Source organism: Delphinapterus leucas, chromosome 5 (assembly GCF_059928025.1).
Source record: "Delphinapterus leucas isolate spDelLeu-1000000601 "Yukka" chromosome 5, BTC_Dleu_Yukka2, whole genome shotgun sequence".
Taxonomy (NCBI): Eukaryota; Metazoa; Chordata; class Mammalia; order Artiodactyla; family Monodontidae; genus Delphinapterus; species Delphinapterus leucas.
The window spans coordinates 62,414,730-62,442,673 of NC_143133.1; the positions used below are offsets into that span (position 1 = coordinate 62,414,730).

The window sequence follows — 27,944 nt, forward strand, 5'->3', positions numbered from 1 at the left end:
AGTAGAAACAGAGATGAAAGCAGAGGGGCTCTAAATTGGAGCCAAACAGCTCCTCCTGAATCAGGTGGTTGAGAATGTGTGTTCATCATTAATTTGACATCTAGCAAACCCTTGCAAATACTATGTATTTACAGTTTGTGATTTACAAACATATTAGCAGTCATTTAATTTCATAATTATTGCACCATGGAAAAAACTGAAGAAGATATGAATCTAAATTAGTGAAACATGAATTACAGAGATGCACTGTAGTTAAAAAAAGGTCAGGGCTTCCCTGATGGCGCAGTGGTTGAGAGTCCAACTGCCGATGCAGGGGACACGAGTTCATGCCCCGGTCCGGGAAGATCCCACATGCCGCGGAGCAGCTAGGCCCGTGAGCCATGGCTGCTGGGCCTGCGCGTCCGGAGCCTGTGCTCCGCAACGGGAGAGGCCACAACAGTGAGAGGCCCGCGTACAGCAAAAAAAAAAAAAATGTCAGACTGCCTGGCATAAATAACAGCTTGGCCAATTACTAGGCATGTCACCTTGGGCAAGTTTTTTAACTGCTAGGTGCTCAGTTTCCTCATCTGTAAAACAGAATCAAAATGATTGTACCTTTCTATGATGACTATGATGACCAAAATTGTGCCTCCAAGTTCTACAAGCTCTAGATGCTAGGTTAATATAAAGGCACGTGATTTGATAAGGATGATTCCCAAGTTTCTGCTTGAGTAACATGGTGGACATTGGTGCCATTCATTGAGATGAGAAATACCTGAAAAAAAATCAAGTCTGCATGGTGCTGTGGGTTGAATTTTGCCTCACCCCCAATTCATATGTTGAAGTCCTAACCCCAAGTGACTATATTAGGACATAGGGTCTTTACAAAGGTATAAAATGAAGTCATTAGGGTGGGCCCTAATCCCATATGGCTGCTGTCCTTTAAAAAAAGGGAAATTTGGAGATAGACAAGCACAAAGTAAAAACACCATGTGAAGGTAAAGGCAGAGGTCAGGATGATGCTTTATAGAAGCCAAGGAACATCAAAAATTGCCAGCAAACCGCCAGAATCTAGAAGAGAAGCACTGAACAGATTCTTTCTCACAGCCCTCAGGAGAAGAAACCCTGCTGACCCTGATCTTGGACTTCTAGCCTACAGAACAGTGAGTCAATAAATCTCTCCTTTTTAAGTCACCCAGTTTGTGGTACTTTGTTTCAGGGGCCCTAGCTCATATACTTGCATGGAGAAGACAATAGCACATGTTCAGTTTTGAACATGTAGTGGTAAAGGTAAGCACGGAGACATCCAGGTGGAAATATCCATTGAGCAACTGGATCTACTCCATGAGGACCTGAGGAAGAGAAGCCAGGGTTCTACCTTAGAACAGAGAAGAAGTTTCCAGGAGGAATCAGCAGTCAGCTAGGTCAGATGCTTCAAGAGGGAGGAGCTAAAATAGGAAGGAAACATAAAATGGTACATCCACCATGGAAAACAGTATAGAGCTTCCTCAGAAAAACTAAAAATAGAACTACCAAATGATGCAGGAATTCCATTTCTGGGTATCTATCCAAAAGGAATGAAATCAGGATCTTGAAGAGATAGCTGCGCTCCCATGTTCTCCGCAGCATTATTTACAATAGCCAAGACTTGGGAACAACATAAATGTTCGCTGATGGTTCAGAGGATAAAGAAATGTGACATATACATATAATCGGATCCCATTCAGCTTTCAAAAAGGAGGAAATCCTGCCGTAAAGGACAACAAAGATGGACCTGGAAGACATTATGCCAGGTGAAATGAGCCAGTCACAGAAAGACAAATACGACATGATTCCAATTACATGAGGCATCTAAAGTAGTCAAGTTCATAGAAAGAGAGTAGAATGGTGGTTGCCAGGAGCCAGCTTTGGCGGGGGCCGGGGGGGGGGGGTAGTTGCTATTCAACGGAGATAAAGTTTCAGTTATGCAAGATGAATAAGTTCCAGATATTTGCTGTACAGCATTGTGCCCTCGGTTAACAATACCGTATTGTGCACTTAAAAATTTGTTAAGAGGGTAATTCTCATGTTAAGTGTTCTTATCACAATTAAAAAAAAATAAAGAGAGAAACACCCTAAGAAGAATCTTTAGAAAGATTATTGAGAAAAACTCAGACAAACTGGGCCACATAGAAGTTTCAAAGAACACACGGAAAGCCTTTAGTTGCTGAATCAGGAAGTAACTTGAAATTTTTTTAACTTCCCCTTGTTGCACTTTGCTCCCTTTCTGTTTCCCCATAGTTTCTTGAAGTAACTTAAAATCCTAAAATAATCTTTAAAATCCTAAAATACATACATACATCATACATAAAGTGAAAAAATAAATAAAATAGGAAGGAAAAAACGGTTGGCAGGAGATCTTTGTGGCCTTGGAGGGACCAGTTTTTCATAGACCAGAAGGTGAGGCTAGATTCCCTGCGTTGAAGAGCAGAAACAGCTCAGTTTGCTCTTTCTAGAAGCCCACTATGGGCATTACGGGTAAGGGAGCTCACTTTCAGCATGAAGGGAAGAAATTTTTATTTGGAGTTTTGAATTTTTTTAAAGTGGCTGAAACCAAAGTGTTTATTTACATGCAGAAGCCAAGGAGCAAAAAGGAGACAGATTAAAAACTTGAATAGGAAAAAAGATACTTCGTCCTGAGGCAGGGTGTCCAAGAGTTTGTTCTTTACGTGGATGGAGGGAAGGTGAGCGAACAGATGCCTGAAGATGAGAGATGGCATCTCTTGAGAACTAGAGGGGCCAGGACAGAAGAGGGGCTGACGGAGACAGTGAGGCTTAGTGGAGAAACAGAAGGAATGTGAGAGGCCAGTGAAAGGACTGCAAGGCCATTTGGGGCACAGCTGACATGTGCACCCCAAACCTGTAACTGGGTTAACTCATGCAGGGTGGGCCACCGAGCAGGAAAGAGAATAGGAGACCCAAGGGAATCAGACACGAGGGATCAGGGTCAGAATGGAAAGTAGGCTGAACCAGAGGCAGGAAGGGGATGGTTTCAGGTGGGAGTGTTCCAGAAGTGATGGAAGTCTGGCTCAGACTAATTTGTTATACCTCTGTAACTACTAACAATAAGCAACACCACATTTATGGAGCATTTGCAATCCAGCAGTGAGCCAAGCACTGAATCTTCACAATAAACTTATGACATAGTTACTGGTATTCTCCCCACATCACGGATGTGGAAAGGAAGCACAGAAAGGTCAAGGAGCCTTCCCAAGGTCACAGAGCTACTACCTGTCAGTGGCTGGATTCAAACCAGGCAGTCTGGATCCTGCCTGCTTGGACGCTGCTTCCTCTTACCTGAGCTGAGGTCATCATTTACCAACTCTTCTGTGAAAATGCTAAATGTTGGTTTGCTCTTATACTTCACAACTTAGATTAAAGGCTCCCCACATGGCAAAACTATGGATTCCAATTAGCACAGCAGGAAGGAGGATGTTTTGAAAATGCCCACCACCAGACCTCAGAGCAGCTTACCCGATGAACAACTGCAAAACTCTATCTGTCCCCCCTCTCTGACCTCCCTTCCAACTCCCAAATCACAGCCCACCTTACGCAGACCACAACCTCGGGTCCCTCAGCCTCTTCAAAACAAGCCCATCACCTCGTCTCCAGTATCCTCTGCACACAGCAAGAGCCATAGAAACAGAGAGTTCTCAGCTCTTACTGAGAGCTGAGTGATTCCCCTCCACATTACAAGTAAAACAGGTCCAGCAAAAGCCAGCGGTTATCAAAATCCTTAGCGTTTTTCTTAGACCCAGCCAGGTTTGGTTAATTCACCGTATTTTGAAGACCCACTATATACTGTGTTTTGCCAAGATCCCATTGAAAAAGTCACAAAAGAAGATGTTATATAAAAAACATTAAGACAGCAAGAAACTGAGGAAGAGGTATGAGGAATGGCTCGAAGTCAACCCAAAAAATCAAAAGCAGTTTTCTAGCTTGGATTCCAAGTAATACTTACATTTCCAACTGACCCCAATGGTCAGAGGAGCTGAGAAGAAATGGCGCAGAAATGGCATTCCTCAAACCCAGTGGGCATAGCTCGAGGGTTGCTAAAATACACATAATGGGGATGACGGTAATAACCTGAGACTCCAGATAAGGAGGCCCTTGTGACTTCTCCCAAGCAGCTTTGTTACAACCAGGGCCAAGAGCATTTTGATGGTTCTGATAGCAATTCTTCCTCTCCTATCAGGAAAGGGTGTACATTCTCAGAAGCTAGGGTTTCCCAGCAGTGACCCAACAACTGTGTGATGGGAAAAGGACTTGGCTGGTAAGTAGATAACCCACTAAGCTTGGCTGGAACCTTGCTTTTAAACACACAGATACACACCCTATTTTTTTTCAGCAAACATTCAAATCACAGTACCCAAAAGTAGTCTATTTTTGATTTAGATTACCGACTAAGATAGCTAGATATGCATTTCTCTAAAGGGGTTTTCATTCCTCCAGCTTTGTCCCCAGCTACCTCTGTGATACTAAACAAGTCCCTTCACCCCTCTGCACCTTGGTTTGCTCAGCTGAAAAATTATGTGCTGGACTTCCCTGGTGGCGCAGTGGAAGAGATTCCGTGCTCCCAATGCAGGGGGCTTGGGTTTGATCCCTGGTCAGGAAACTAGATCCCTCATGCATGCTGCAACTAAGAGTTCGCATGCCGCAACTACAGAGTCCTCGAGCCACAACTAACACCCAGCTCAACCAAATAAATAAATAAATATTGAAAAAAGAAAAGAAAATTATTAACCATTTAAAAAAATATTATGTGCTAAAACCAATGTCCTCCCTGGTTCTCAAAATTCCATACTCCCCAACCTTTTCCAGCCCTATCCACATTCACTCTGGGTTGATGCTACTGGAGAGGAAAACGCAAGCCCACCCTCCCGTGTCCACAAGGCAAAACCCAAAAAACTCTGAAACAAAAAGTTTTATACCTCATTTCATAGCAAAACCAAATCTGACAAATTCATTGGTAGCAAAACCTGCTCTGATCTGACGTGAGGCTATTTACAACCCCTATTCCGCTGAGTCTGCTGCAAAATCATTAATATATTTGATTAGATCTCTCAAGGGGGACTTACATATTTAGAGTTTAGGCCATGGGCCCCAAGGGTTTCTGACAGTCACAACCTTATGAGGTGGGTAATATTATTTTAGAGAGAGAAGCTGGAGGTTAGGGAGGGTATGTCACTTGCCCAGGGTCACATATTTGAAAACTGGTAAGAGCCTGGAGGAAAACCCAGGCAGATACTGTTTCAGGACAGAGCCTCTCAATCCTACTCTGGCAGAGCTAAGATCTACTAGCTCCTGAAAAACAACCCCCTTTATTAAGCTAATTGTTTAAACACGTTTTAAATCAATTATGAACACTAACGAAAGGGGAGAATGCAAAGCAAACTCCACAAAACAAAATCATCCCCAAACTGTTTCTGGTTTTAGCTGTGGGGATAACCGAAACCGTAGACCTTTTAAAATATTCCCCCAGCGCCAGTGATTGAGACACAGCATTTGCCCAAATTTTAAAAACTTAAAATGTATGAAGAGAACAAACGAGCTTATATGGAAACTGGAAAACAATGGAAGTCAGTATATAAATAAGTGCTAAGCTTTGTAGTGGAACTTCAGGCAGCTGCCAACTTCCAAGTGACTCCCAGATAAGCAGCCGCTATTGTCCCACCCTCCCCAACTCCACAGCTGTGACTAGGCAGGGAGGGACACCCAGACAGGACCCACCTGCCCAGAGTCTACTCACCCATGATACAAAGTCCCTCCCAAAGTATACAGCTACTCAGTTACCTCTATCTTGTCAGATTCCTTGAAATGCTCCCCTGATGCTGGAAAACTCTTCATACTGGACAGCAAAAACCACTAGGGGAACAGATGGAGGCCCAGAAAGCTTCCCCAGCAAAACATGCATAAATCAGCAATGTCCGACTATGAACCCCTGATTTACAGATGCATTTGGCTAAGAGGTCCCTGTACCCTGGGGCTGGGGATCTGGCCAAAATGGAGAGCTCAGGGCAGCAGGAGCACCCCAGGATCCAGAGACAGGCATTAAGCATGGGAGAGGAAAACAGGGAGGAAAAAAGAGGGCGAGTACACAAAGATTTCAACATACTACCTATGCCCAAGAAAGTTCCTTCCCTCCCCCAGTACTTGGCTAAACGTGGCTTCAAATAGCTTTTGTTAGAAACTAATAGGACAAAATCCGGTTAGTAAACCTTGATTGGAGCCTGATTCCAAATTCTAAACAATAATAAAAATTTTAAAACAGCAATAAAGGATATTTTGAGGTCAACAGGAAAATGGCGTAGACAGTAGTACAAATTTATTGTTTATTTTTTTAAGCTATGATCATGGTATTACAGTTATGTTGAAGGAAGTCCTTAATCCTACAAGGTGATGGCAGAGGGATTTAGGGTGAAATGTAACACTGTCTGCAACTTGATTTCAAATAATTCAGCAGAAAAAGTAGGTAGATAGAGGTATGTGGATGGGTGGATGGGCAGATAGATAGATAGGGTGAGAAAGCGAATATAGCAAAATATTGAAACCAAGTGGTTAGTGTACAGCAGTCCACTTTACTATTCTTTCAACTCTTCCGTAATAAAAGTTCACTAAGTCCCATTTTATCATTTTTTAAATACCCTTTATGGGAGCCTAATTATTATTTTTAATGGGAAAATGCATTTCAATTTACAACCCAATTACTCAAAAAGGAATGTCTGGAGCACAACCCTTCCCTAAGCTGCAGTTCCTTTGTATAAGTACCATAGGAGTTGAGAAGGGAAGTAATTAGTGTGGATCCAGGAAGAAAAAGGACTTTATATTAGGTTTCAAAAGAAAAACTTAATTTGGCTGGACAAAAAGAGAACAAACATTCTTGACGGGCAGGAGGTTGTGGGACAAAACTGAATTACTCCTGAACCCCAGGTAGCTACCAGAACAGAGAACTGAAACTGGGGTGATGTCAATATAAAGAAATAAAGACACAAAAATTATGATGGAAACTATACATATTTACCATCTCAGGTTTCCATTTAGACTAGAAGGGGAAAACTAACTTTGCAGAGTAAGAGAAAATCCCTAGCTTTCTCCACAACTGTCTTGGATTTACCAATTCTTCAAGGGCACCAAAAGATTGAAAAAAACAGAAAAGAGCTACAGCCCCACAGCTACTCCTTGGGAAGGGATTCAGTTTAGGACACCAGTGCTTTGAGAAGTCAAGGATCTCAACTTCTGGACTCTTCCTGAATCTTCCAGAATACCTCAAACAGTGGTTTGCATTCAGATGACACAGAAGGCTTATCTGACCTGAGCTCACCCCACATGGGGCAAGGTCAGCTTGCCGGCGTCTGCACTGGGACACAGGCCAGGAAGTCACCCAGCATGCCTCTAAGACAGAAAAGGCTGAGGAGTCCCAAAGGGAGAAGAACCCCACATCACGGGGTCCTCAGAGAGGGGTATAAGCGAGGGCGATGCCCAAGGGGCTGCAGGGACCGGGAGAGCTCAGCAGTTTGGACCCCAGCTGAACCTCCCCGCCTCCTCTTTTCCTATTCTCCTACCCCTTCCTCTGCCTCTCCTCTTTCTCTTGCTATTTTCAGTGTTGTCCATTTGGGGATTTTTTTGCCTTTAGTTACTGTAGCACTGTCAGTCTCCTGGAGATGGGGTGGGTGGGTGGCTGAAGGACAGGAGTGGAGTGAGACTTTGTAGACCCTTCCTCGCCTTGCAAATTGTAAATTACATCAACTCAAGAAAAATTAGAATTTTTTAAAAGACATTTGCTTGATATGACTGCAAAGCAATGGACTTCAGAAATTTAATAATCACTTCAGATTCTTTTCTAAAGGTGGTGTGTTATAAAGAATGAGTTGCTACGTTAAGGTAACTGTTGGGCAGCATTTATCGAGTGTTCGCAGCGCTTCATGCACAATTCCATTTCATTTCCACATCCTAAGGTAGGTTGTCTCGTTATCTCCATGTGCAGATGAGGAAAATAAGGCCCATGGAGGTTCAACGACAAGTCCTAACATATAGTGGGACAGGATTCAAGCCAAGCCTTGAGACCCCAGAGCCCTGCACACTTATCCACATTGTTTAGCAGCGTCTGTAAGAGTGGAGATTGGTTTTCAGTTTTACCTAGTAAGTGACACATGCCTCACAGTAAACAGGTGGGTTAAACCATCACCAGCTGACCACAGAGTTGGGCTGGAGCCCAGGTCTGCATCCACCCCCTCGAATGCCCTTAAACACTAAAAAGGTGCCTCTCACCAAATGACCCTATCATGTGTGATAAACATTGGAATCTGCATGCATCTTGTTAAATGTAAGAATCATCTTCATGAAAAAGTGTTAAAGTCAGCCACAGCAAGATAAATTTGTATTGACGTCATTTTTAAAAATATTCTCAGCAGCATAAAATTTCCCAATATTAATTTCTACTACAAAAAGCAAAAGATCACTCTAACGTAGAACTCTATTTTACTGCTCCATAACTATTATGAAAGTGAAAGGAAGACTTTTTTCTATCTATTGAAAAGCATCTTGTTCACAGGTATGTTTTCACATTATGACTCACAAACTATTATACTTGGAAGCCATTCAATAGTTGTCACAAACATCATTCGTGCTAACAATGTTAGTTGCATGGCATCTAAAAATATTTCAGAAAGGAAGAAGGAAGGAAGGAAGGAAGGGAGGGAGGGAAAGAAAGAATGGAAAAGGAAAAAGAAAATCTTCAATCACATACATTATTAGCTAGAGACATCATATAAGATATAAAAGTTTCCACTCAGATGACACTTGACGCTGTCATTGTCTTATCTGAAACGTCTAATCCCAAGGAAGTAGACAAGAGGGTGGATGAGATCCTCATTTTGCAAATAAATCAGTGGTCTAACATGACTTCACTGGGGAGATACAGAAATGAGCCAGGCAGAAGAACCAACACTCAAGAGCCACTGACAGCCCCCCACACACACACTTCACTACAAGCACATCTCTCGGGCATACTGTGGTCAACCTTAGGAAACCCAATGTGGGTGACAGAACTTGCAGGAAAAGCCTGATTTAAGCCAAACACTCCTGTTTCCCCAAGTAGCAAGGAGAATGTCCTATCATTGTACCCTGAACCCCTGTCACAGTTCCTGGAACATGGTAGGAGCACCTTAAACTTTTGCCACATGCAACCTGTGAATTGTGAAAGCAGATTCCATCCTTCCAGAAGGATTCCTCGATTACTGATCAAGTGTCCACTTTCACTACAACTGGATCAGCAGTTTTGTTAAGATGCTATTTGGTGGGACAGAATGTCCAATGCACTTGTACCTTCATTTGCCAAATGCTGACAGTTTTTAAAAACTTATATAAATAAGTTCTTTTCAGAGCTGGACGAGTGATCCACCCCATAGCTTTACCCACTTGTTGGGTAGGCCCTTTCCAAAAGATGTAAATATACCAGCAAACCCCTGTATTCATCAAAATCAACAGAAGTTTCCAGTTAACAAAGATTCAAAGGAAGGCCACGAATGGCAGCATGTTCCCAAGCCCAGCTTTGGGAACTGGCCCTCCACTGGATTTTCACAGGACTCCATCATATTCCACACTGCCGCGTCCGTCAAGGAGCGAAGCTGACATACCCTCACCAAAGGCGCTGCCCTCTTTCCACAGGGATGCAATCCCTAACTGATCTGTTCCTGAACATTCCTCACAAGAGGCCAAGCAGGGACTAGGTTAGAAATTATTTAAACTACGGGAGGACGCTAACCAGCAAGTGCCAGGACAAAACCACCAAATGGGGAGAGGACAGGCCCAGATAGTCTGTTTCTGGCAGAAACTGCAAGAGGGGGGCCCAGGGAGGAGGGGGTTCCCTTACGAACCAGTGACTGCCCTGGAGCTCCACAGAGAGGGCGCTGACTCAGAGGACCAGGCCACCAGGAGCTAGGTCCCCGGTTTCTGGCTACGACCTGCGCCTGCCAGGGTGGGAGTACAGCCAAGTAATTTCTACCATGCAGAAGACAACATAAACTACCCACGTGGGAAAACTAGGTGTGGTGCCGAGCCGGGTGGGCTTCAAAAGGGAAAACTGCTGGGTGACCGGCCCTACAGAGGGAGAGAGGGATTTAGTGGCTGATTCTCCAGGGGTGTGTTGGGGGTTCACCATCCCACATCCAGGGCCTCTGGGAGTTCAACCACTCTACCACCAATCACTAAGGGCAGCAAACCTCTACCGAGTGCTTATTTCTGAGCTGGGCGTCTTTACTCCCGTCATCTTTTTTTTTTTTTTTTTTTTTTTTTAATCTTCAGGACTCTTAGATAGGTCCCATCTTAGAAATGGAGACATTAAAGAACAAAGTATTGAGGTCAAGGTCACTCATCTGGGGAATGGCCAGGATTTGAACCAAGGTCTGTTGCAGGCAGGGCTCAAGCTCTCAACCAAAGCTGCTCCCTAGAAAGAAAGAAGGCAAAAAGCAGAAGCTAGCTTTTTCTTGCTTCCTGCCTGTGAGACCCCAGGCAAGTCCATTAACTTCCCAGTGCCCCAGTTTCCTCATCTCTAAAATACAGATAAACAAAAAATAAATAAAAATAAATAAATAAGTAAAATACAGATAATAATAGAATGGTTTCTGAGCAGTAATGATATGAACTCGGGTTTAGCCGAGGTCCTAGCACAGAGTAAGTGCTCAATAAACATTAGCTAGCATTGCTGTGATGCTCGTTATCAGTGGTAATAAGTGTAAACACTGCTATCCTCACAAAGCTTCCAGCTCAGCTGGGAATACAAAGCCAACAGACAGGAATAGACACTGAAGCATGTGAGCCCAACTGGAGGGACAGAGTTAAATGTGGGGGACAGAGAAATACCTTAAACCCTGGAGGTGGAGGGAGCAGCTGCCCAAGGCGGCACTGCGGGGGCCAGTCTGCAGCTCCCACAACGCTGACATCAGTCCAGTTTCTCTTCCTTCCAGGAACAGGAAGGGGTAACAATTAAACAGAAAACTACAAAAGTCCTAAATGCAGGGTTTTCCAATTAGTCACAGGTTAAGTCAGGCAGTGTTCCTGCTAGACAGGCACGTGGCCAGCCTCGTGCGAATATGGAAACTGGCGAGCAGAGACGGTATATGTGGAGGGCCACGGTCCTGTCCTGGGGAAGTCATGAAGTCCTCTGCCTGCTGGGAATTCTCCCCTGGGGCTGTTAGGGAGAGCAAAGGAACAGGAACTAAGATAGAAAATAAAGACCATTTCGGAAAAGGCAAACAAAGGCAAGATTAAACAGAAGTAATTAGGAAAACCCTAGATATAGAGAACCTGATTTAGGGGAATAAATGAACGTCAGTAGCCTGAAACTCAAATAACTCTGAAAACCAGTAGCAAGGGTAAGACACCTAGAAAAATACTATTAATATTAGTCACGTACTGATGCATACTTTGTAATAATTACTATTCCAAGCACTTTACAGGTATGAACTTGTTCAACCTTTACAATAACCCTATGAGGTAGGCACTATTGTTTTCAACCCCATCTTACAGATAGGAAAACTACAGCACAGAGAGGTCAAGTAACTTATACCAGGTCACACAGCTAGCCAAGTAGCAGAGGTGAGATTTTAATCCGGGCAACCTGACTCCAGAGCCCCATACTCTGTGCTCAATTGCCTGTGAGAGTTACCAGTTTTGATATTCAGTAAAGTTCCACAAAACGGGATTATCCATAGCTCATCTCTATGTTGAGTTAGTGTTTTGAGTAGAATAATCTATGAGTAATCGTTACTCATCTATTTCAATAAGAAACCTAGAATGAGAGAATGGTTTTCCCTAGTGAGTCAACTATTGGGAAGAGAAGGTGCATTTAAGTTATAGTCTCTCCAGGTCAATTTATCTATTTTTTTTTTTTTTGGCATTAAACACCTATTTCAAAAGAAAAAATCCTGCTACCATTATAAGAAACAAAATCAAAAAGCCATCTGATCTACACTCCACACTGTTGAAATTGCTGATTACTTATTGAAAATCCTAAACTTCCCTTTGTTTTAAAACAATAGAAACTATTTGTATGAAGGGATCGGATTTGCCATATCCCTTTGCCAAAATGATCGAAATTGTTAATAAAAAATGTTAAGTGAAGAAATAAACACAAAGCAGTATTTTGAGCTAACATGATCTCAGTTTTATTGAGACAAATTTTTTTTTTAATTTATTTATTTGGCTGCATTGGGTCTTCGTTGCTGCACATGGGCTTTCTCTAGTTGCGGCGAGCGGGGCCTACTCTTCGTTGCGGTGCTTGGGCTTCTCATTGCAGTGGCTTCTCTTGCTTGCAGCTCTAGGTGCGAGGGCTTCAGTAGTTGTGGCTCGCAGGCTCAGTAGTTGTGGCTCATGGGCTCTAAAGTGCAGGCTCAGAAGTTGTGGCGCATGGGCTTAGTTGCTCTGCGGCATGTGGGATCTTCCCAGACCAGAGCTCGAACCCGCGTCCCCTGCATTGGCAGGCAGATTCTTAACCACCGTGCCACCAGGGAAGTCCCATCTCAGTTTTTTGAAAGAAAAAGTACCAAAATTTTACACAAAACTACGGCACAGAGAGGTCAAGTAACTTATACCAGGTCACACAGCTAGCAAATAGCAGAGGTGAAATTTTAATCCAGGCAGCCTGGCTCCAGAGCCCCATACTCTATGCTCTATTGCCTCTTATCTCTGAGTAGTGAGATTACAAGTTATTTTTATTTTCTTTTTAGTATTTTGTATCTTTTGTTGGTGGAACTTGGGAGTATATTTTTTTTTTCTTTTTTGCCTTTGAGTATTTTCTCAAATGCCTTTTTTTTTTTTTAATATTTATTTATTTGGCTGCGCCGGGTCCTGGTTGCGGCACATGGGATCTTCGTCACCGTGTGCAGGATCTTCCTTATGGAATGCAGGATATCTTAGTTGCTGGCATGCTAACTCTTAGTTGTGGCATGTGAGATCTAGTTCCCTGACCAGGGATCGAACCTTGGGCTGCCTGCGTTGGGAGCACGGAGTCTTAGCCACTGGACCACCAGGGAAGTCCCTTAAATGTCTTGATGGCAGTCACGACAGTTGTTTTTTTTTCTAAACTGCAGATAGAAAGTCAATAAGAACTTAATTCCTATTAAGTTTGAACCATATGAAACTGTTGTCACTGTAGATCAAAAACAATAGAACATTGGTAATTTCCTGTGGTTTATCCTAATAGTAATATTAATGCTGTGGAGGTAAACCAAAGCACTGAAAATCCTTTAGTGAGGAGACTACCTATAACTGCAACCCATAATACTTACGTACTAGATATTTCCACTGACTGAAGGCAGAGAAAAGGCTATGAAATCTTTGGTCTACACCTTAGGAGAGACGGGTCAATGGAAACCACAGAGTGGTGTAACTTCTACTTTATTACACTATAAAACACAATGTAAATACATAAATAATAAGGCACTGGCCTGATAACTTTTTTTCTTTCCCACTATAATTTTTTCTTAAAGGACTTTTCAGTCTTTAAATAGTAAACTACCATAATTTCAGAGAATATTACAGCCACAATGTTTTAATATTATGCATTGATATTTCACAATAAGAAAGACTTGACTGCTTCATTTTCCAACAACTAATTCTCCATCACCAACTGGGTGTCCTGCAGTGCAATTCATTTCTGACACCAATTGCCTGGAGTTAGTGCAAACCCCACGTTAGACACGGGCTGCAAATGGCATCTAACCACCTAACCAGGCTAACCCACTACAAAGTCAGGGCTTCCCATCATCTCCCTCAGGTTCGACACTTTGCTATGATGGCTCAGAGAACTCAGGAAAGCGCTATACTTATTATTATCATTTTATTATAAAGGATACAACTCAGGAACAGCCAAATGGAAGAGATGCGTAGGGCAAAGAATTGGGGGTGGGGAGGGGAGGTAGCGCAGAGCTTCCATGCTCTCTCCAGACCCACCACCCTCCCAGCACATCCATGGGTTCACCAACCCAGCAGCTCCTTTAGCCTCCTTGTTTCGAGTTTGTATCGAAGTTTTAAGAAATTTCACTACATAGGCATGATTAATTAAGTCACTGGCCGTTGGTAATTAACACAATTGTCAAAACCCCACCCCTCCCTGAGTTCAGGGGATACAGCTAAAAGTTCCAACCCACTATAATCATGAAGTTGCTTCCTCTGACAACCTGCCCTCATCCTGAAGCTATCTAAGTGCCCACCAAGAGTCATTCATTAGGGTGAACTCAGGTATAGTCTAAAGGCCTCATTAAGAATAACAAAAGACACTCCTATCACTCAGAAAATTCCAAGGGTTTATGAGTTTTGTGCTAGGAACATGGGACAAAAACCAAATATATATATATACACACACACATATATATATTCACACACACACACATATATATATACACACACACATATATATAGCCTTTATTATACCACATTGACTCAAAGTCAAGAGTCTTATTTCTATATCAAGGTGCATCACTGAATGACATGGAAAATATCAACTACTTTATCATATGGTTCAAGCAAAAGAATTCTCCTTCCTTCCCTGAAGACTCCCCGCTTCCTATCCCACCGGCTCCCAGGCACTAAGACACACCAAGTCCTCTGTCTCTGTAAGCACTATGTCCATAATATGAAGGCACCTAATGTACACTAAATTACTTTCAAGTGAGTTATTTTTCCTCCCCCAAATCTATTCGGTCACGTTGTAAGAAATCAAGGGACTAAGAAAACGGACTTGCCAGAAGTGACAGAGAGATAGAGCCCTTAGCCAAGCAGGGTTTTATAAATCAACGCAGTGTTGATCTGCATGTTTTATTTAAAGACACGACCCTAAACACTGATGGCCAGCACTGCCCTCCTGACCTGGGCTCGCCCGGAGAGAGAAGAAAACAATGAGAACTTGACCAACAATAGCTAGCGCAACAGCTGGACATGCACAACAGTCCTCTAAAAATAAATGTTAAGCAATGAAGAATTCAAGAGGCAAGATGATTTATACAATTTCAGAGGACTTACTCTAGCCTTTACCATTCATGAGCACTTTCTGGCCTTCACACCACCAAGACGATTCACTGCACTTACTTCATGATTCTAATTTCCCAGCAAACTTTGAAAACTTGTTTCTATCTATATATCATATGCATTATATTAAACCTATACACTATATAGGTCATATTTGTATTACTTACAAAGGACTACATTATTCGTTTGATCCTCCAAACGACTTTGAGATGTATAAAGAACAGGTATATTCATTCTCTCTCCCTCTCCTTCCCTCCCCCTCCCCCTGCCCACCCCCAACCCTCCCCCTTTTCTCCAGATGAGGAAACAGCACAGCAATCTCAATGGCCTTGTTGAAAGTACTGGGGCCATGTCTGGTACTCAGGTCTTACTCAGCTCAGCATCTGGAGCTCTTCCATCACACTGCAATGCCTGAGGGCCCTTCTGGTCCCCTATCCTCCACTGCACCCCATCCTTAGCCCCCAACTCCCTGCACAGTCAAGCACCTAGTTTCAGGAGCCCCAGAGCCTAGCCTCGACCCGCCCTCTGCAGTCTCACCGGGTCTGCACTGACCTCTCCTGACCTATCTCCACACCTCTGCACAAACTGTTCCTTTTGCTGGGCTGCCATCCCCACACTCCCCTTTAAGGTCTGCTTAAAATGCCAAGTTTTAGGCTCTCAAGGCTTTTCCATCCCTTCTATCAGAAGGAAAGTCTCTCTCCTCTGTGATCTCACGTGGCACTTCGTCTGTAGGTCTCTGATGATACCAAATACATCCTCTCTTATTCTATAACAATTTGTATTCATAGCTTCTCTCCTCTCCCTTCTCAATCACAAGTTAGTAGAGAACGGAAACCACATTTGTTGTTCATTTTATATACCTACACAACACCTAACAGTACCTCAAAGAAGGCCCTCATTTTTAAATGAATTGCATGCTGTTTGTATGGAATATCTACATGTGTTACCTGCAAAGACTATTAAGACACTGACTTGGCAATCATGCATGGGAAATGAGTTTTACCTTCAAAACCCAGCTTCCTTGGCCCTATCATCTGGCTTTAAGCGATAGCCCATGCCTCTTTTTTTTTTCCTGTGGGTGGTTGTTTTGTGTTTTGCTTTAATAGTGGAGGAGGAGGTTGTAAAGAATTGAGGAAGCCTCAGAAGCATTCAGGCCATACAACTATATAGCACAAACATGCAAAGAAAAATGAAGGAATGCCTGTTCATTAGCCATCTGCCACTTCACCAATGCCAGGAAATTCCGGGCTGCCGTTTCTTATAACGTGAATAATTCACATGATTGTGTTGGAGACTTCCAGCTATGGAGAGCCATTGGAATATTTGAAAATTAGTGTTCCCGAGTTATATTGTGAGACAGAAAACCCAGTGAATTCTTCCAACTTCTACCCATTACAGGAATCTCAGAGAACCGCATTATGTTCGTATATGCATGGGGGAGGAAGGATTGTCATGTTACTGATATTGAAAAGAATTTGTTGTTTGTTTGTGACCCTTACCTATCACGTGACATTTTATGTACAGGTTCTTTATAAATCTCCGACTACTCAGCTAAACTTAGCTGGCCACTTAAGAAGGGTAATGGCATAATTGTTTAATCTGTGTCTTTTCAGGAAACTGAAATAGATTTTTTAAAATATCTCCCTCATACCAAAACTTTATAAAAATCATTTCAAAATCTAATGACATGTAAATTGAATTAGTCCCTTCAAATATTTACTCTAAAAGTAAATAGACAATTCCTGAAGAATTCCTTGGATAATCACTCATTTTCCACTAAGAACAAAATCTACATTCAAATAATAAACTGCCTTAGTTTTCTCTTTCAGTAGATGGACCTACAATGAAAAAGTAAAAAAATAATAATAGTAAATAAATATAAGGCCATCCTTCCACCAGTAGCGCTGAGCATGGAGTACATGCAATTTCATATAACAACAAAGAACATTTGAGAACAATGAACATATATATAGCTTTGGCTTCCCCTCATCTAGGACTTGAATGAGACATTTCACTTCTCTTCATCTTGGTTATCCCTCTGTACATCTGTTTCCTCATCTCTACAAAACAGAATAGAGCAACCTGCTCCTCATAGAGGTTGCAAGAAATAAACCTGATCAAGTAATCAAATATTTGAGTGTGTCTTATGTGCTTTGCTGTCTAGTTAACACAAAACACAGTGGAAACAACTGCCTATGATTCTGTGTTAAATAACATACAATAGATCCAACATGTATTCATGGACTCGAGATGTACATTCACAGGAGATAAAATCACTGAGAATGCCTAGGAAGGGTTTCCTGAAAGTGTTATCCTATATCTCAGCTTCAAGGATGGGCAGGAAAACAGGACGACTAGCCCATGAAGAGGGGATGGATTTCCAGGTTAAGATACTTAGACAGCATCATTTGGGAAGCAGTTAGAAATGCAAATTCTCCAGTTCCTTCCCAGACCTACAGACACTGGAGGAGGGGGAGAGCGATCTATCTGTGTTTTGACCAGCATTCTAGTTAATTCTGATGCATGCTCAAGTTTAGGGACCAATGCTATGGCTTTGCTCGTTCTCACCTCCTCTGTTCCACAACCACGTGTCCCCTTCACCTGACTAATTCCGACACTTTTACAACTATAAATTCAAACTTCATTTCCTTCAGAAAGTCTTGCTCAACCTGTATTCAACTCTCGTCCCACCCCCAGCCCCAGGTCAGGTACTCTGACCCTGTGCCATACTTTCCTTATCGAGGTAGTAATGACATTTTATCATTATTGCTTGTTTAATCATCCTCCCTGATAACCTGCGCTGGCTCCGTAAAGGCACGGACGGTGTCTATTCTGTTCGCATCACTTCATCCTAGTGTCTTGCACCCCAGTAAAGCACTTGGCTAATATTTGCTGAATGAGTAAATAATTTAAAGAATTAACCTGTGAAACGAAGGTATAAAGGAAAGGTATAAAGTATTATAAAATTCGGAATATGATATATATATACATAAAACTAATAGGTGCATTTAAAGTACTGGTATAGCAACACAACTGAATTCAGTTTGTCATTGAAAAGAACTTCACGAATGGATTTGAGTTTTGAAAACCTTTGCACTGAAAATTTTCACTAACACTTTCAAATGTGTTGATGTTCCAGCATATTCACCTGATAAGGCAGTACTTGCTTACTTTTTTACTGTCATTCTTTTTTTCTCCTTGACCAGAGTCTCTGCCTCAGGCTTTCGGAGCAATATAGAGGATGACAGACAAAGCAGCCTCTTTCCATTTCGGGAGGGGAGAGGGGGGAGAAGACTTACAGCTAAGACTTAGGGATGATTTTGGAAAGCGTAAGTCTTCACTTTAGTATAAAGAAAACGCCTTGGGCTGAGTCAAAACACCTGGATTCCACCCCTGGCTTCTTTCCTTCCTTCCTTCCTTCATTCAGATGTTTTTAAGCATCTGCTCTGTTCCGGGTCCTGTGCTTGGATCTGGGCCGTGGACAGTGACCAAGACACACACACAGGCCCTCCCTCACCAAAACTAACGTTCTGCTCCTCGACTATGGGCTATGGCCCTTCCTGATTCCCGCCGGCTCCTGAACCTGAAGCTTCCCCATCTGCAAAGGGAGGGCTGAATTACAAGAGGAACACTGAGTCCCCTCTGACGCTAACATTACGTGACTAAGAACAACACAATTACTCACAGGAGTCAGTTAGCCAAAGTCATTCTCCTCAGGGCCTGCTCACCCCAGATCCAGAGAGCTGAGAAACCAGGCCCCGGAGCGTGAGGACCAAGTGCAAGTGTAGACCTTGCCAGAAGCAGCAAAGCGGGGTCCACTGAGGTGGAGAGACAGCTTTCACACAGTGGGAAGCGTCCTAGACAGAGTAAAGAACCCCCTTAAGACCTGGCTAGTCTGACTCAGTATCCGTCTGCTAAATAAGCTTTGAGGAGATCGTCAGCCTTAATGCTACAGGGTTCTACCTCCTCATTCCAGCATGTGTTTCCCCCGCACCACCAAGCAACTAACTCAATTTCCTACACTACCTGGAGAGAGCATCCGACCCCACAAGTTAAGGGCTCAGACCCAAAGACTCCCCACCGCACTCCCCAGCCCCCCATCCGTCAGACGCCAATGCTAAGTCCAGGTTGTCACCTGTACTTCTGATCAACTGGCTATAGATTGAAGGTTCCAATGATCCCCTCCTTGCGTTCCATTAATTTGCTAGAGTAGCTCACAGAACTCAGGGAAACATTCTGCTTACTAGATCACCAGTTGATTATAAAAGGACACAACTCGGGAACAGACAGAGGGGAGAGGTGCACAGGGCAAGGGATGGGGAAAGGGGTGGGGTTTCCGTGCCCTCTGGGTGCGCTACTCTCCACACATCTCTTTACGGTCACCAACCCAGAAACTCATCAAGTCTTGTTATTCAAATTTTTAAAGCACTTAATCTGTGGCCCTCCTCCTGCCTCCTCCCCTTCCCTCTGGGAAGAGGTGGCTGGGTGAGGCTGAAAGTTTCAACCCTCTACTCCCACCCTCCTTCAGTTGACCAGCCCCATCCTGAGGGTATCAGGGGTACCACCCTAAGTCCCCTCATTAGCATTCGCTCAAAGGGGGCTCCTCGCAAAGAAAAGGCACTCCTATCATTTAGGAAATCCCAAGGGTCTGAGGAATTTTGCATCACGAACTGAGGACAGAGACTAGATATATTTCTTATTACACATATATTATACATATCGTATATTTTATATATATTTCTAATTATATTCTACTTCAACATAACATTCCCCGGTGAACAATGAGAAGATGAACGATGACCAGTTCAACCCTGGATAATCAAACAGGATGTCAATGGGGTGATTGCACCAGTCCTAGGGGAAAACTGTCAAAACCTTGTGACTGTAGCTACAGATCCACCGGCTAAAGAAAAACCAGTTGGTGAATTTTTCAAAATTCTTCCCAAAGAAACTGCCACATTCTACCTACCCTTATAAAGATTAACGGTTTCTTTCTTTTTTTCCTTTTTTCATTTGTTGCCTAATTTTGGTAGCTAATGGCTCAGCCCCACATAACCCCTGCACCCCGAGAGAGCTCCCTGCCAGGCTCACTGGTCCCTACTCCTCCCCTGGCACCTTGGCGCTGCCCAACTTGCTTCCTCAGCCTCGTGCCCATGACACCGCAGCCTCAGCAGCCTGGGCTCGGGAGCCATATGAGGGGACACCTCAGGCAATGGCAGAGAGCCCGAAAGGAAAATTCTGGAGTGGCCAGCAACTTTGTCCCATCTGAGAGCTATGACAGGTAGTATTTGGTTAAGGACAAAGTAATAATAATATTTTTTTTAGCATTTACTACATGCCAAACACTGCGCAAGGCATCCTTATATTTTTATCTCATGTAATTGTCACAACGATGCCAATGAGGCAACTCTGCCATATTTTCTCCACAACACAGATGAGGAAAGTGGCTCAAAGATTTCTTTGCCCTCTGTACAATAGGCACTTTCTTAGTAGTTGGAATGCAGTTATACCCAGGGGTGTGCAAACAAAGTGGGGGCAGGGGAGAGTCGGGAAGAACTGGAAGCTGTTTGGGATCCTGAGATGAACAAAGACAAGAAGGCAGGAAACTTGGGGCACGGCAAAGGGGGGATAGAAAAATCCCTGAGTTCAACAAGTTTGGCACAAGGATCCTCAAGGTGAGATGACTGGGCACGGGAACTCAGTTTGCCTGGGGTATCCACCACCCTCTACCAACCTTCCCTCCCCAAAAAGTCCCTTGGGCGGATTCTGTTTCTTTTCTCCCTTACAAAGAAAGCTGTGTCAATAACTGGCAGAGGAAAGCAGAGTTTCCATTATAATGGGCACCCATCACTAAACCCACCTAGAACAGACGAAACCTCAGCTTTGCCAAAGTATCTTTGCTTTATTAGATTCCCCACTAAAATACCAAAGCAGTGCCTCTTTTCACGAAGTGCCACTCATTTGAGGAGTTCTTTTTCTCCATAGGGTATTTTACTATTTTGAGCAGTTTTACACTTGGCTGCCCGCAAACAAGAGCAGATGAGTCACAAAAGAGGAAATGCAGGACCATAATCCCTTATCTGAAAACCTGGAGGTCAGATGTGCCTCGAAATTCAGACTTTGTAATTCTAGAAAGGTAACAATGCATTTAGCACACATTATGTAACACTCAGAAATCAAACTCATTAATATTACTGCAGCCAAAACTTAGCAATATTCACACTGGTTCAGGTTAGGTTTCACCCACCAACGAAGTATGCAAAAAGCCTCAAAAATCTTTTGGTTTTCGGAGTTTTTCAGATTTCAGAATTGTCCGTAAAGGATTACAGGCATGTGCAAATGGCTCAAATATTATACTAGAAGAAAATAGTCAACCTATTAGTAATCAAAGACATACACATTTAAACAATCAAGGTATAAATTTTTGCCTTACAATTTAGCAAATATGTTTTTCAGAGAAAATGCCAATGGTATGAAAAGTCAGTCTTTTGACCAGTGCTGTGAGAATGTAAACTGGAACAACCTTCAGGTCACTAAGGTTGGTGGCATCAATGGCCTCAAACATGAATACCTTTGACCCCAACATTGCCTTTTCAGGAACCCATTTTCTATGGAAGTCATCGATATCCAGACAAAGTTTTGCATAGATGTTCACTAAACAATGACTTTTAAAATTCATTTAAAAATAATTAGCGGGGCTTCCCTGGTGGCGCAGTGGTTGAGAGTCCACCTGCCGATGCAGGGGACACGGGTTCGTGCCCCGGTCAGGGAAGATCCCACATGCCGCAGAGCGGAAAAAAATTAGCAAAAACTAAAATCTAAAATGGAAGCACAGTGAGGTAGAAGACAGAGAACCATGTAATGGAATATTATGCAGCCACTTTGTGAGTGTGTAGGGAAATGGAGAAACCTTTAAGTATAACATTAGGTAAAAAATGCCAGGTAAAAAAGTATCTTTGCATTATGATCCCCTCCAAGTAGAAAATACATACAAAGAAGACCAGAATGAAATAGGCTGACAGTGACAAGTGTCTTGGAGTAATGAGATCATGCGTTATTCTCTCCCTTTCCCCCAAAACTTTAGATCTTTTGGGGAATTATCCAGAAATACCAGGAGCACTGTATTTTAGCTGAGGAGAAATGGGAAAAAAAGGTTTGGCTACTTAACTCCCAGTCAATGGCAGCAAACTCATGAATCTGAGGTGTCACTCCAGACTTTATATACTTACAATGAACCTATGACTGCAAAACCATCACCACTTCCAGAATGAAAACATGTGTGGTCTACATTTATAGACAGTTGTTTGGTTGACATTATAAGTCTAGTCTAATGGGCACTTTGGGTAAGAAATACAGGAAAAAAGATACACAGGATAGAAGATATATATCACTCTGCCATTTGCCAAGACCTTTCAGAGACACCAGCTCATTTGCTCCTCACTAGCAGCCAGTAAGGCAGAAAAAGATAGGGGTTGGCACACACCCATTTTCCAGGCAAGAAAATGGAGGCAGAGAGAGCCACACTCCAGAAAGCGGCAGGCGCACTTCACGTCCAGGGTTCTGACTTAGAGCTTGGTGCTCTTTCTACTCTATCATGCCATTACCCTATTAATGATTCTTTATAAATATCTTACAGTAAAAAGAAATTCCTCACTCTAAAGAAAAACAAAATGATTTGGTAACAATAATAGGCCTCAGAATTGAATACATGTGAGTCCACGTCAAAATCCAACTTACACAGGTAAGTGACTTTTTCAAGTTAACTTCTCAGAATTCAAATTCCTCATCTATACATGGAGGAATAAAACTATACAGCTGACAGGATGTTGTAAGAATTAAATGATCTGAGTACTTAGACCAGAGCCTGCCACAAAACAGGTATAATAAACACTGCATTCCTTCCTCTGAAAAGGGCCCACAGTGTACTAACTGCAGATTCCAATTTTAGCCAGACTCTGTTTTCCCTGCTTTCAGCAGCCCACCAAATCTTTAGAATTTCCGAAGTAACTGCCCTAAAATTCTCAGAAACAACTCAACATAATAGTTTTAACCAATGACAATTTAAATCATGTTTTTTTCGGTGTCAAATAACAACTCTTTTGTCCCAATGTGTAATTAAACTTGAACATCAGAGACAATTTTTTAAAAAGTAACAATGAAAACTTTTTTCTCTATCACCTGGGGCTTTGGTCTCTCTCATTCAAATGCGACTACTGAAACTCCCAAATAGTTTGATTTATTTGGGGGCGGGGATGGGGTGGGGATGGGGAGATAGGGAAGGACAGGCACGCCTGGAATTTTGCATTTTCTCTTTAAATGAAATTTGGGCAGGGAAGCCCAAGCTCCAAGGAGTGCCTTCTCAAAACATTCTGTCCACTGACTAAGATTAATGTAAATATACAGCTAGGCAGCTACCTGGCCAAAGGAGAACCCAAAATTTAATAAAGCTTATCGTTAGCATCTAAATGAGGAATCAGGAGGCTGGATGGAAGCCCACAGAGCCCCAGGAGAGGGCACCTCTCATTCACCAGCCCACTCCTTACTCAAAGGCCATGCCCACTGTCTGCAGAGAAACTAAGCCCTAAGTAACCAGAGAAGTTAAAAGACATAAATAAGCCAAGATGTGGAAAACCATCCCTTCTGGTGCTGGTGGTATATAGTTTCGAATACTGCTTAATGAGAAGCTTAATGAGATTCTTAAGCTTAATGAGATTCTTCTACTAGGCAGGAAGTCAGAGACTTTGCCACTACCCACTGTGCACTTAACTGTCCTTCTTTTCTCTACTTCCCATCTTCTGATAACCCCATGTTTACAAAATTATGATGTCCTAAACTCCCTATCTTAGAATCTCAACAAGACGGCTGAAGGTGATTTCTTTTCTATTTTCTCTCTGGGGAGCAGTGCAGTATAGTGCAAAGAGAATGAACTTTGGAATCAAGCAGGCTGGGTTATCAAAGATAAAGATACACATAGACACACATACACACACACTCCCCTCCTAGTGATTCTGCTTCTTGGACTGAATGCTGACGGATACACTAGCTATGTGATGTTGGGCCAATTGTTTAATCTCTCTGGGCCTCAGGTGCCTCACTGGAAATAACTTCACAGAATTGAGAAATAAGTATAAAAATGAATATAAAGTGCCCAACTCAAAGCTTGACACATAGCAGGCACTCAACATTACTCCCCATCTTTCTCCCTACTTCCCTAAAACATTCCCTACAAACATTAACACCGTCTTAGATTCCACGGGGGACCAGATGTTGGCTGGTCAGGGCATCTTTTCATCACAAAACAGGTCTCAAGTCACACTGGCACATTTGTACTCTGTACCCTTTCCTTTTTAGATACCTCATTCTTCTAAAGTGTTATACTGTGTAATTAAGAGTTTTGTCATCACACTCCAGTCCTGAAAGCTGTGTGTTGCTCAAAGGTCCATCAAAACACAAACTCACTCTACAGATGATTTCTCCTGCTATGACTGATTACATGCATCATGTGCTGAATTATTAACAGTTTCCCTCCCAGGTCAAGCTCTTCAAATTCTGGAGCAACTGACTCTAGCCCTCTAAGTACTGTCTACAACCTGGGGTCCAATTGGAACCTGATGATGCATCTACCTGTCTCAGCAATGAAATGCAGGGTGAAAACCAAAATCTCCCATCCAATAATACATGTCACTAGTGGCCATTTCCTCAGGGTGGATGGCTGAAGGAAATACAGATCTGCTAATAAAGACTCAGGAGACATATGTTCCCTTCCTAATGTATTCTGATTTCTACGAAAAAGTGAAGGCCAGAGTGATAAGCCAGTTTAAAAGCTGTAAGCAAGTGGATTCTTCTTAGGAGTGAAGAGCAGTATATGTGTTTTTATGGAGGAGATAGTTATGGTTGGAAGGCTTCCAGTTATTGCTTATTATTTGGACTGAAGAGGAGCTGCTCAAGCTTGGAAGAGCTTGCTGACGTAAGATTCCAGGCTCTAGTAACCCCAGCTGGACAAGAAGCTATACGTTTTTTTTTTTTAACTACTGCTGTAAGGTAGCAGTTAAGAGGGGGCTCGGTGGTAAGGAATCCCTTGTGTCTATAATTATAAAAACAAGAGTGTGAGAAAGGACTTCCGTAAAAGTTACACCTCCTCTTAGATTTCAATTAAAAACTGCTCCAAGTTCATCATTGGGGACAGCATTTTATCATCTCTGCTGGTGGCTTCCTGCTCTGACCACAGAAGATTCCTTTTGTGGTGACAGGAATCAACTCAAAGAAGAAAAACAAAAAGGTAAGTTTACAAACGCGCCTTCCGTTTTTCCAAGCCTGACTTATCCAGGATATGTGGGAGGAAACCAGAAATCCCCAACCTGTTACAAGAATCCATCAACCACGAAAATAAATTAAAACTTGGAAAGGAAAGAAATTGTAACTCCTCAAGGTTTTAAGATTTAAAAAAAAAAACGGGGGGGGGGGGAAGGCGGCGACAGCGCACCCGGTGCCCGGTGTCACGATCTTCCGTTCGCGGGGCCTTTGAGGACACCTTTGAGGACAAGGGCAGGAAAGGGGTCCGCAGGGCTCCAGGTTGCTGGGCCCGGGCGGAAGGGCTCCCGAGGAAGGCAAGAGCCGGCCGGGTCCCTACACGTCAGACAGCTCAGAGGTGGGGCCGGGGGGTAACAGGTCCTCCGAGGAGGGAAGGCGGGAGCCGAGCAGGCTGGGAGGGACGGGAGCCATCTCCACGCGCCGCGCCCGGCCCGGGCCACCCCCAGACAGCCAGATGTTCAGCGCCGGGATCCTACGGCTGTGCCAGGACCAGGGCAGCTCGAGGAGCAGCGGGACTACAGTCCCGATCCCTCGCCTCCTCCTGCGCGCCCCGGCTGCTACAGGGCACTCACCCGGGGCCACGAGCGGCGAACTCACGGCGCCTCCCACGAAGACAGCTGCGGCGAGGACAGCGGACTCCAGGAGTCCCGGCGGAGCCATCGCCGCGGCCCTTCGCCCTCCTTCCCCGGGGCGCCCCGTCCCGGGCTCCGGCACGAAGAGCAGCTCTGGAGCCCGCGCGCTGACAGACTGTCTGGGCTCAGCCCCCGCGCGCTGTGCACCCCGCCCCACCAGGGACCCTCCCCTCAGGCCCCACCCACCTCCTCTCGGCCCTGCCTCTCCCAGTTTAGCCCCCGGCTCCGCCCACACTGGCAGGAGGCACATCCAGTGACCCCGCCCCCGGACCCGCCCACCTCAGCCTGGTCCAGCCTCTCCGCTTCGCCCCGGCTTCCTTTCCAAGCCCGTCCGCAGCTCCCGCCTCCCGGATTAGGCCATGGCCCCGCCCCGTACCCCGCCCACTGGGCGAGGCCCCTCCTGTCCGCTCGTTCGTTCTCTTTCCCAGACCCTCTGTACAGCAGACGCCCACATAGTGCGGGAGCCCGGGGTCGGGGCAGGGTCGCCGGGGCTTGACCTCCAGGGCGCTGGGACTAGGCGGGTGTGGGAAGAGGAAAAAGAGCAGGTCAGGAAGCTCTGGACGGGTGGACATGGCCAGCATTGGAATGGGCACGATCTTCTTCCTCTGTTGGCGTTATCTATTCAGCTGGCATTCCCCTAGGTGACTGGTCCGGGGAGGGGCGCTGCGCGGGATGTCAAGTTCCAATGTTTGAAAATGAGAAAAGCCAAATCATTTGAATTTCTTCCTATCTCCACTTCCATTTAAGCTGTTCCTATTGGGGGAAAAAAACCTCTACATACCTCCAGGAACAAATTGCGTATTTAAAAAAAATGCTGTGCCCACATTGCACCTTGCAAATACTTCTACGAAGTAACTCTTCAAGTGCCTGGTCACTTATTATCTCCTTGTACCGTCCTGCCAGCTCTGTGAGGTAAGTAGTATCCTTATTTCACAGGCTAGGGAGTAAACCCCCGATGGCCAGGCCACCGTGATAAATTGGGATTAGCTCTTCATTGTGTTTGCTCACCACTGTGCCCTCCCCGCCTAGCTCAATGACGGCATACACTAAGTAGGAGATCAGAAGTGGTTTTTGAAGTTGAATCATCATGACGAGCAGCAATTGGAGTCAGGGTCTTTCTATGCATAGTTCCCTCTTTACTGCTCTTTAGAGACTCCTTCTGAAATAAGGCGGTCAGGCCTTGAACAAATGTTCAAGAACACCAGCAAGAGGAGGGAGTGGGCATTGGAGGTTTTCACAGAACCAGGCTTTTCCTTGGCCTGTCAGCCTCAGATTTTCAAAGGAGTACTCTTTCATCTCCTCGCTGAGTTCTCTACACAGTCCACTAGACTCTTACACACATTTGCACTGATGTGGGAATTCCCAGAAGCTCAGGCCACTACAGACGGCTGGAGCCGAAGGATGGAGCCTCTGCCCTTTGAAGCCAAAGGAGGGCACTCTGTTTCCTTTGCACAGTTGTCTGCACATCCTCAGTCTGGCAGGTGAAGCAGTTTTATACCAACACAAATACAGAGTGGCTGCAGGGGAAAGAGGTCCGTGTGGGATTCTAACTAAAAAAAAATGAAAGAGTCCTGGGCCTAGAAATTAAACACACACCTATAAAGCCAGTCCTGGTTTTGGAACTTATAATGTAGCCAAATGATTGGACCAAGATATCTATTCAAAATGTAAATATCATTTTAGAAATGAATAGTGTTTCACTCTTTCTCACAGATTGAACTTACTATTAAAAAGACAGAGCCGGGCTTCGCTGGTGGCGCAGTGGTTGAGAGTCCGCCTGCCGATGCAGGGGACACGGGTTCGTGCCCCGGTCCGGGAAGATCCCACATGCCGCGGAGTGGCTGGGCCCGTGAGCCATGGCCGCTGAGACTGCGCGTAACAGTGAAAGGCCCGCGTACCGCAAAAAAAAAAAAAAAAAAAAAAAAAGACAGGACCATTTTTAACAACCTATTTGAATTG

The 27,944-nt window shown here is 44.0% G+C and overlaps 1 protein-coding gene across 2 annotated transcripts in view; it reads right to left on the reverse strand.

The window, feature by feature from the left end:
- Nucleotides 1-26,129, reverse strand: part of RELL1 (RELT like 1) — a 60,698-nt gene extending 34,569 nt beyond the window's left edge. For both annotated transcript variants that reach the window (XR_016393259.1, XM_022566271.3), the window contains exon 1: nucleotides 25,926-26,129. Coding sequence is in view for 1 of the 2 variants with exons in the window: in XM_022566271.3 (XP_022421979.1) it covers nucleotides 25,926-26,013 (88 nt within the window). In the remaining variant the exon portion in view is untranslated. The remainder of the gene's footprint in view (nucleotides 1-25,925) is intronic.
- Nucleotides 26,130-27,944: the final 1,815 nt, after the last annotated feature.